This window comes from Aethina tumida, chromosome 5, assembly GCF_024364675.1.
Source record: "Aethina tumida isolate Nest 87 chromosome 5, icAetTumi1.1, whole genome shotgun sequence".
NCBI lineage: Eukaryota > Metazoa > Arthropoda > Insecta > Coleoptera > Nitidulidae > Aethina > Aethina tumida.
In genome coordinates, this window is record NC_065439.1 from 19,831,772 (window position 1) to 19,843,029 (window position 11,258).

An 11,258-nucleotide genomic window follows, 5' to 3' on the forward strand; every position below is an offset into this window, starting at 1 on the left:
TTAAATTATATTCCTTATTAAATAATATTAAGAAATTTATCCAAATATGTGAATATTAAAATATTTATTTCAATAATCAAAAATCTACAAAAACTTAGTATCCAAACATTTTCTTCATCAACCTCTAAATCTTCATTTGTATCTTCTGAAATCAATGTTTAGAATGTTTGAAACGATATTCCCTTCTGCACTAAACAACTCACCAATTCATTAAATCGAGTTTTAAAAAACACCAGGGCGCTTTCCATCTTAAAAAATGACACATAGTGAAAAGTAACATGATCTTAAATAATAAACGATTCTTCGGTTCCCTTCTGTTATTCAAGAAAAAAGAAAAAGCAATATATAGAATTGGAAAAAATTAAAATAAAAGATACGGATATGAGAAGTGTAAAAAAACAACTAAGTCTTTACAAAGGATCTTTCTACTGCTTCCTCTGTGACTTCTGAAATCAACAACGTTTATGTTTTAAGCAATGTACTGTTTCTACAATAAGCAACTCACCAATTCTATCAACAGCATATTCATGCACCTTTTTTGGTATACGTTTTCTGTATTCCTTTTCTTTCTTGGCGTATATTTTCATTAACAGAACGGTCAAAACCAAACACGTTATCGAAATACTTAATTTACCGATCAACAAACTCAACTCAAAGATTAAATTCGCTGAAACTACTTTGAAAAGTACCAATCCGAATCTGATAAAATCGAAAATTGTAGAATCTACAATGGTAATTAAAAATGGTTTCATCAAATGTCTAGCGTTAAACAGTATTCCGACGAGTGCCACCAACGAAGACATCAGATATGCCAATTGAAAGCCCAAAACTATCGGCCATAACCTTTCGCCGCTTTTCAGCTTGAATAAAGTATGGATCAAATCTAAAACAACTACTACCATATAAATTATTAAAGCAACATACAAGAATATCTTTAATTTCATTTTAAATTGACATTTAACGTTGACGTTAATTTAAAAGAGGCAAATTATGATCAAAAGTGATATTTATTTAAATGAGTAAATGAATACATGGTACAATATAATGGTACAAATAAAAAATCAATATATTCAATTTTGTTTATCTGGCTGCATTACGAATTGTAGCTGAAACATAAAAAATAATATTAATGTGATTAATTAACAGGGAAGGAAGGCTACTTACGATTTGCAACGTTATATACTATCCTTCGCTTGAACAGCTTACGCCAAATTAAAATCGTGCTCAAAAGGATCAAAGAAATTGTTGCGGATATGTAAACGTACCACATAATGTGAACCTCTTGTTTCTTTGGCTTGTTGTATTGATAGTATATTGCCAAGAAGGTGATTGCAATAGCAAGACCTACAAGAAATTTCTTCAGGAACATGTTTGGAAGTGTCTTGTCAAAGTTTTTGATACAAATGTCAAATTTATTTACATTGATTGTAGCGTTAGCTACAGTTAATAATGATTTTTTTAAATTAACAACTGCATCATGATTTTATTGTTGATAGATACTGAATTAACTATAGATTTGTATCATAACACGATTATATAACAAAGTGGAGTATTACAAATAATATTACCAATATAATTATTAGTTATTACCTAATGATTCAAAAATTCAATTAAAATAATCTACTTTCAATTTTTCTGTTACAAATTTATATAAAAATCATTTTCCAACAGGTTTTGTAGAGGTAAAATCAAATCTCCAAATAATTACTACGTATTTAAACATTTTTGCTTCTTAAGACCTAATGAAACTTTTCATAGTAAGTAGAATAATATTTTAACTTTATAAAAATTATTTCATAAGTTTATCTTTTTCTTTTAGTTCAAATAATCATGGAATTCTTCAAACTTAGGGGATTTAAGTAATACACATTTTGTAAATCAATAAATTTATTAGAAATAAGTACAACTTCCATCAAGACAACATTTAACTATGTAAATCACACATTATTCAATTTTGGACGTATCCTTTTCGGTGTCGCTGTGCTGAACAAACTTCATCACCTGATTCTTCCTTGTGTCACTTATTTTCTTCAACATTGAATATGTCAAAGCGAACGAAATCATCGACACAGTCGCTTTACTAATCAACAAAGGGGGCACAGAGAATATATTCACATAAATCATTTGAAAATATATCATCATATATCTCACACCATCCACAATTATGGAGTACCCAATGGTCGTGAGGAACGGTCTCATCAGCTCCTTAGCTTCCTTGATCGTTCCGAAAAAGGAAATTAACGGCGAAACCAGGAAAACTATTTGGAAGGCGACATTCAAGGGCCACAATCCCGAAGTCACGTACAAATCTAACACCACCATCGCCATGTACAAAATTAAAAAGGTGCACACCAAAATCTTCAACATGAACATTTTGCTAGAGGATGTTGACAAGATGTCAAAACGTAATGTTAGAGTAACCACGGTTATGTTACATACTCACTTGATTATTTTTATCTCGCATCAATTGTGATTCAATTAAAAGCAAATCTTGCTGCGGCTACGTCCTTGTCCCAAGCACCGAGACACGGATCCGCCGAAAGCGGGGCCTTCATCCCCCGGGACCCGGGCCGAAATCCCGCTGTCGTTTGTCCAACAGCTGTTCACATATCATCAAATTACGTCATTACGAGCGATTGTCGATAGTCGGCCCCTTATCCCTGCAAAACACCCCACCGTAAGTCGGCGATTAATTTAAATTTTAAATAGACAACATACTGGAAATGGTTGCTGGTGTGTGTACGTTAAGTTGGAATTGAATTATTCTTTGTGTACTGTAAACAAGCCCCGATGGGGTGGGTGGGTTTTTTAAACGCACCCGCCGTTTTTGCTTAATTTAACCCCAACTACATATTAAACACATTCGGGTGCCCAATAAATATTCGATTAATATCTCGACCAACAGGTCACGGAAACCGAAAATAATCCAGGAAAACGGCGTTGTAATTTATTCCGGTTAAGTGCACAAAGAGACATAATGAGAAACTTCAACAAGTCTAATTCGGAACAAGGCACGTTAATTCCGTGCCTCGTCCTAAACGCAAGAAGCAATTAATTCAGTTTTAAAGTTAATTTATTTGTGTACACAAGTCTGAGAGCGGTACCTAATCACGTTAATTAAAATGTTCTGCCGGCTGTACGTTTCTGGGGGCATTCTCCCGCCACCGCCGCCGCCGCCCCCATCTCCGTCTCCGCTTTTGCGGCTCCGCTGCTCCATCTGCTCTTCGCAAAGCAACTGCCAACAGGTTCTGAACAGTTTTCCAAACAATTTTTTTACTCGAGTTGTTTTTTCTTGGTCCATGAACTTGAATCCAAAGTTTAGAAGGGCATATATGTTTTGTTTCCATTCTGTACATGATTTTTATTGAAATGAAATGTTTTGTTCCAAGAAGGATAATTTTTTGAGACAAAAAATATTTATTTTTTTCAGTTTTTTCTATGGATTTTTTCTTTAAAATGGTTGAACTAAATATCCTCAAAACACTCCCATCTAACGGAATTACTAATCGAACAACTTATTTCAGTTCTAACAAAATATAAAATCATGACTAGAATAGATTAGAAATGGAATGAACCAACGTAGGTTTCATAAATTACATTCTCATAATAGATTAAACACCAAAATGAATTTTAATACCTCATTTTTCTATTATAAACACATTAAATTATAAGTGCACTGAGTGTAACAAATTTTTTCAAATAATATTATTTATAAATAGTTAAAAAAAAAACAATAACCAAATGATATAAAAACTTATATTTCAATCACCGAGATTAATGTTTCTGGAAACATGAAGTCTCTTTTGTTGCTAAATAATATATCCATGTTTCTTTTAAATGTTAATTTATTGTCTAAGAACAGAAATGTCCTCAAAAAATTCCTGATTAATTAAATTGGCTAATGAGCAACTTATTTAAGTTCTACCAAAATATAGAATCATGACCTAAATAAATTAGAAATGGAATGAACCAATGTAGGTTTCATAAACTACATTCTTATAGTATATTAAACACCAAAATGAATTTTATACCTCATATTTCTATTATAAACATATTAAATTATAAGTGAACATTGAAAGTAGTCTTGTACTTAGTTATAACATATTTTTCCAAGTAATATTATTTATGAATAGTTAAAAACAACAATAACCAAATGACATAAAGACTTATGTTCCAATCACCGAGATAAATGTTTGTGGAAACATGAAGTCTCTTTTGTTGCTAAATAATATATCCATGTTTCTTTTAAATGTTAATTTATCGTCTTAGATCAGAAATGTCCTCAAAAAATTCCTGATTAATTGTATTGGTTAATGAACAACTTATTTAAGTTCTACCAAAATATAGAATCATGACCTAAATAAATTAGAAATGGAATGAACCAATGTAGGTTTCATAAATTACATTCTTATAATAGATTAAACACCAAAATGAATTTTATACCTCATTTTTTTATTATAAACACATTAAATTATAAGTGGGCATTGAAAGTAGTCTTGTACTTAGTTGTAACAAATTTTTTCAAATAATATTATTTATGAATAGTTAAAAACAACAATAACCAAATGACCAATGACTTATGACAAATGACCAATGACTTATGTTTCAGTCACCGAGATTAATGTTTCTGGAAACATGAAGCCCCTTTTGTTGCTAAATAATATATCCATGTTTCTTTTAAAAGTTAATTTATTGTCTAAGAACAGAAATGTCCTCAAAAAATTCCTGATTAATTGAATTGGTTAATGAACAACTTATTTATGTTCTACCAAAATATAGAATCATGACCTGAATAAATTAGAAATGGAATGAACCAATGTAGGTTTCATTCTTATAGTAGATTAAACACCAAAATGAATTTTATACCTCATTTTTCTATTATAAACCCATTAAATTATAAGTGAACATTGAAAGTTGTCTTCTACTTAGTTATAACAATTTTTTTCATATAATATTATTTATGATAGTTAAAAACAACAATAACCAAATGATATAAAGACTTATGTTTCAGTCATCGAGATTAATGTTTCTGGAAACATGAAGTCTCTTTTGTTGCTAAATAATATATTCATGTTTCTTTTAAATGTTTATTTATTGTCTAAGAACAGAAATGTCCTCAAAAAATTCCTGATTAATTGATTTGGTTAATGAACAACTTATTTAAGTTCTACCAAAATATAGAATCATGACTAGAATAGATTAGAAATGGAATGAACCAACGTAGGTTTCATAAATTACATTCTTATAATAGATTAAACACCAAAATGATTTTAATACCTCATTTTTCTATTATAAACACATTAAATTATAAGTGGACATTAAAAGTTGTCTTCTACTTAGTTATAACAATTTTTTTCATATAATATTATTTATGATAGTTAAAAACAACAATAACCAAATGATATAAAGACTTATGTTTCAGTCATCGAGATTAATGTTTCTGGAAACATGAAGTCTCTTTTGTTGCTATATAATATATTCATGTTTCTTTTAAATGTTTATTTATTATCTAAGAACAGAAATGTCCTCAAAAAATTCCTGATTAATTAAATTGGCTAATGAGCAACTTATTTAAGTTCTACCAAAATATAGAATCATGACCTAAATAAATTAGAAATGGAATGAACCAATGTAGGTTTCATAAACTACATTCTTATAGTATATTAAACACCAAAATGAATTTTATACCTCATTTTTCTATTATAAACATATTAAATTATAAGTGAACATTGAAAGTAGTCTTGTACTTCGTTATAACATATTTTTCCAAATAATATTATTTATGAATAGTTAAAAACAACAATAACCAAATGATATAAAGACTTATGTTCCAATCACCGAGATAAATGTTTGTGGAAACATGAAGTCTCTTTTGTTGCTAAATAATATATCCATGTTTCTTTTAAATGTTAATTTATCGTCTTAGATCAGAAATGTCCTCAAAAAATTCCTGATTAATTGTATTGGTTAATGAACAACTTATTTAAGTTCTACCAAAATATAGAATCATGACCTAAATAAATTAGAAATGGAATGAATCAATGTAGGTTTCATAAATTACATTTTGATAGTAGATTAAACACCAAAATGAATTTTATACCTCATTTTTCTATTATAAACCCATTAAATTATAAGTGAACATTGAAAGTTGTCTTCTACTTAGTTATAACAAATTTTTTCAAATAATATTATTTATGATAGTTAAAAACAACAATAACCAAATGATATAAAGACTTATATTCCAATCACCGAGATAAATGTTTCTGGAAACATGAAGTCTCTTTTGTTGCTAAATAATATATTCATGTTTCTTTTAAATGTTTATTTATTGTCTAAGAACAGAAATGTCCTCAAAAAATTCCTGATTAATTGAATTGGTTAATGAACAACTTATTTAAGTTCTACTAAAATATAGAATCATGACTTGAATAAATTAGAAATGGAATGAACCAATGTAGGTTTCATAAATTACATTCTTATAATAGATTAAACACCAAAATGAATTTTAATACCTCATTTTTCTATTATAAACACACATACACACACAAATTATAAGTGGACTTTGAAAGTAGTCTTGTACTTAGTTATAACAAATTTTTTCAAATAATATTATTTATGAATAGTTAAAAACAACAATAACCAAATGATATAAAGACTTATGTCCCAATCACCGAGATAAATGTTTTTGGAAACATGAAGTCTCTTTTGTTGCTGAATAATATATTCATGTTTCTTTTAAATGTTTATTTATTGTCTAAGAACAAAAATGTCCTCAAAAAATTCCTGATTAATTGAATTGGTTAATGAACAACTTATTTAAGTTCTACCAAAATATAGAATCATGACTTGAATAAATTAGAAATGGAATGAACCACTGTAGGTGTTATAAATTTTATTTTTATGATAAATTAATACCAAAACGAACTGTTAAAGCCCCATTTTTCAATTACAAACACGTTAAATTATGAGTGAACATTGACAAATTTTTCCAAATAATAATATTTATGTAAAGTCTAAAACAGCAATAACCAAATGATATAAAGTCTTATGTTCCAAACATCGAGATTAATGTTTCTGGAAACATTTTTTCATTGTTTCTTTTAAAGGTTTATTGATTGTCTAAGAACAGAAATATCCTCAAAAAATTCTTGTCTAATGGAACTGAAAATAATCTCGTACTTAATTGGAGCAATTTTTTTCATATAATATTATTTTTGTAAAATGTGTAACAGCAGTAACCATATTATATTAAGGTTAATGTTCCAATTATCAAGATTAATTTTTCTGTAATGAATTTGTATTTGGAACAACTTTTTCAGATCAATTAAAATAAAAAATCATGACCAGGACAGATTTGTTTTTGTAATCTTTAATCTTGTGGTAGATTAAAACCGAAACTCAATTTAAGTGTTTCATTTTTTTATTACCGACACAATAAATTATAAATTTACGTTAAAGCTGGCACTGTGCTTTGTTGTAACAAATTTTCACAACTAATATTATTATTGCAAAGTTTAAAACTGCAGTAAGCGAATGTAATAAAGACTGATGTTCCAATTATCGAGATTAAGTTAGTTGTTGCCCGGATTTATTCAGAACCGTTAATTATCTGCGGAACAGAGATCGGCGAAAAGGTCCAGGGAGTAACGCAGACGGGCCTGGATTTCCCGGTCGGGCAGATTAAGTAATTGTGGCCAACTTTGCCTATTACTATCCTATTGTGCTGTTTATTTTCGGGCGATTCACTCCATCTACGGGCACAAAAGACTATACCGGGCGCAATTTGCCTCCCGCTTAAATTATTGTTCAATTAAATAGATAAGGTGTTCTATTTGAAACAGTCCGTTCGGTTATTTACATTGCGATTGCCGAGTAATTGCACCCCAATGGAGATACATTACACCGCAAACTTTGACGCAAACCGAACACAAATTATTATTCTATCCCGTACAACCAATATTTAGGTCATCTTACAAGAAAAAATCAATGGCTAAGTGAAGAAGTCGCAGTAATGGATTGGCAAATGTTTAATTAAGGAGCGAAAAAATGAACCCGTAGGTCCATACAATATTGAGTGACCAGCCAAATGAACACAAATCGCATCCATTACCAGGAAAACAGGAACAATTTCTCGGCATGTCCCGGGGGCGGGTGGACCAGACGTAAAAGCCTCCCCTCCCATTTTGTGCGAGTCTTACACCCCCGCAACGGCCCGGCAACCGTCCCGCGACCCTACTTACTAATTCAAGACTTAATTACGAGCGCTGCGCCGTAATGCAGCCTAATATTTAACTAATTGTTTGAGCTATTATTAATATAAGCCGAGAGCTTTCGGAAAGTAAATAACGATGGATGACTGGCTGGCTCGTTGGATGTTGGCTCCATTCGGCACGGGCGTACCATTTATTTTCTGCTTACATTCAATTTTTAAATTTTTCGACCAATTTTTTTCTAAATACGGAGTTTTGTTTATTTTATGTGGAGTTTACTTTTCATTATCAGATATATCTACATATAAAAAATATTGGTTATCATCCAATTTTTTAGGTTCATAATGAATACAATCAACTTAAGAATAGATATTAGTCAGAAATCAAAGAAGAAATTTGGATTAGATTTATCTTAATACTAACTAATTCAGTCTATCTCTTCTTTTCAAAAATATTAGTTATCTTTCAAAGTCTTGAATCCAATCAACTTTGAACTAAGAAGAAATATTGATGAAGCACCTTAAAATTTTCTTGAAAAAAACATATTGGGAAAGAAATAAAGAAAATCAAAATGCAGTAACCAGGATAAATGTCATCGGAGTTTCAACTTAAACTAGATTAAATGTTATTGGTTTCTGAAATAGATTTGCCTTAATACTAACTAATTAAATCTATCTTTTCTTTATCAGATATATTTACATATAAAAAATATTGGTTATCATAAAATTTTTTAGGTTCATAATGAATACAACCAACTTAAGAATAGATATTAGTCAAAAATCAAAGAAGAAATTTGGATTAGATTTATCTTAATACTAACTAATTCAATCTATCTCTTCTTTTCAAGAATATTAGTTATCTTTCAAAGTCTTGAATCTAATCATCTTTGAACTAAGAAGAAATATTGATGAAGCACCTTAAAATTTTCTTGAAAAAAACATATTGGGAAAGAAATAAAGAAAATCAAAATGCAGTAACCAGGATAAATGTCATCGGAGTTTCAACTTAAACTAGATTAAATGTTATTGGTTTCTGAAATAGATTTGCCTTAATACTAACTAATTAAATCTATCTTTTCTTTATCAGATATATTTACATATAAAAAATATTGGTTATCATCTAATTTTTTAGGTTCATAATGAATATAACCATCCTAAGAATGGATATTAGTCAAAAATCAAAGAAGAAATTTGGATTAGATTTATCTTAATATTAACTAATTCAATCTATCTCTTCTTTTCAAGAATATTAGTTATATTTCAAAATCTTGAATCCAATCAACTTTGAACTAAGAAAAAATATTGATGAAGCACCTTAAAATTTTCTTTAAAAAAAAACATATTGGGCAAGAAATAAAGAAAAGCAAAATGCTGTAACCAGGATAAATGTCATTGGAGTTTCAACTTCAACTAGATTAAATGTTATTGGTTTCTGAAATAGATTTGCCTTAATACTAACTAATTAAATCTATCTTTTCTTTATCAGATATATTTACATATAAAAAATATTGGTTATCATCTAATTTTTTAGGTTCATAATGAATATAACCATCCTAAGAATGGATATTAGTCAAAAATCAAAGAAGAAATTTGGATTAGATTTATCTTAATACTAACTAATTCAATCTATCTCTTCTTTTCAAGAATATTAGTTATATTTCAAAATCTTGAATCCAATCAACTTTGAACTAAGAAGAAATATTGATGAAGCACCTTAAAATTTTCTTAAAAAAAAAACATATTGAGCAAGAAATAAAGAAAAGCAAAATGCTGTAACCAGGATAAATGTCATCGGAGTTTCAACTTCAACTAGATTAAATGTTATTTGTTTCTAAAATAGTTTTGCTTTAATACTAACTAATTAAATCTATCTTTTCTTTATCAGATATATCTACATATAAAAAATATTGGTTATCATCCAATTTTTTAGGTTCATAATGAATACAACCAACTTAAGAATAGATATTAGTCAAAAATCAAAGAAGAAATTTGGATTAGATTTATCTTAATACTAACTAATTCAATCTATCTCTTCTTTTCAAGAATATTAATTATCTTTCAAAGTCTTGAATCTAATCAATTTTGAACTAAGAAGAAATATTGATGAAGCACCTTAAAATTTTCTTTAAAAAAACATATAGGGCAAGAAATAAAGAAAGGCAAGATCTTATGGTCAGAATGAGACCAATCGACTTTGAACTAAGAATAAATATTTATATAAAATTTTATTAAGAAGAAATATTGGGTAAGAAATAAGGAAGAATAACATGATTAATACCATCGGAGTTTAAAATTCAACTAAATTAAATATCAGTTTTTCAATACCAACTAATTAATTCCATCTCTTATTCTTAACCATATAAATTAGACAAACATGAAAGCTAAGCAAATTGACGTAACGAGTAAATGATTATGATAAGCACCATCAAACAGTTTCAAGAACGGCTAAATAGTTCCAATTACTACAAACATCTCCAAACCAACTTCTAAATTGAAACACTATTGAAGAGACACTTCATTTGCATAAGTCACGATAAAGAACACATAATTCTGAGCTTTCAATCAACGATCCAAACGACAGAGTGGAAGCGATAAGGGACAATCGACAAAAAAAAACTAAAACCGACGTTATCAAAAGAGCACACGGTCGAGAGTGTGCCGATCAATTATTCACCGGGCAAAACAGGCCGACACAATAATTAATTTTTCGACAACAATGGCACCCTCTTCGGCCGCCCGGAGTCTCCGTTTAGCGCACCACCAAGAGTCTCTGCGGCGTTCTATCCGCCAGTTTACCTTCGGACTCCATTCCAATTCCACTTAATTTTGTGAGCGGAGCCGAGCAAATATTTGCACACGGCCGTGCCGGAGAAGAGATGGGGCCCCGTCAATGCCTATTGCCTCCTGCTCCTCTCGGTTTTCGAGGAGAGACCAACTTGGTGTTTTCAATTGTTATTATGCCCTCTTTGTTACAAACCAACTAGGTAATACAACTGATACCACCACGAATTGTTGGTCGAAGTGGGAAGCAAACAATATTGATAGGTTG

At 29.6% G+C, this 11,258-nt stretch overlaps 1 protein-coding gene and 1 long non-coding RNA gene across 2 annotated transcripts; both read right to left on the bottom strand.

Annotated features, from left to right (window-relative positions):
* Positions 1–241: 241 nt before the first annotated feature.
* On the bottom strand, positions 242–902 carry LOC126265697 (uncharacterized). The gene is made up of 2 exons (XM_049967960.1): positions 506–902; positions 242–446 (listed from the first exon to the last, which is right to left on the bottom strand). Exons 1-2 carry the CDS (start codon positions 900–902, stop codon positions 403–405), a joined length of 441 nt encoding a protein of 146 aa, XP_049823917.1. The 3' UTR covers positions 242–402.
* An 86-nt stretch (positions 903–988) lies between these two features.
* Positions 989–1,474, bottom strand: LOC126265617 (uncharacterized). The gene is made up of 2 exons (XR_007548120.1): positions 1,165–1,474; positions 989–1,106 (listed from the first exon to the last, which is right to left on the bottom strand). It is a non-coding gene; the product is annotated as an uncharacterized LOC126265617 (long non-coding RNA).
* Positions 1,475–11,258: the final 9,784 nt, after the last annotated feature.

Excerpts from the sequence above, each read along its gene's own strand:
- LOC126265697 (XM_049967960.1), bottom strand. The coding sequence starts at position 902 with ATGGTAGTAGTTGTTTTAGATTTGATCCATACTTTATTCAAGCTGAAA. Across the intron at positions 447-505 it reads ATATGCTGTTGATAGAATTG|AAGTCACAGAGGAAGCAGTA; the intron begins GTGAGTTGCTTA and ends TGTTGATTTCAG.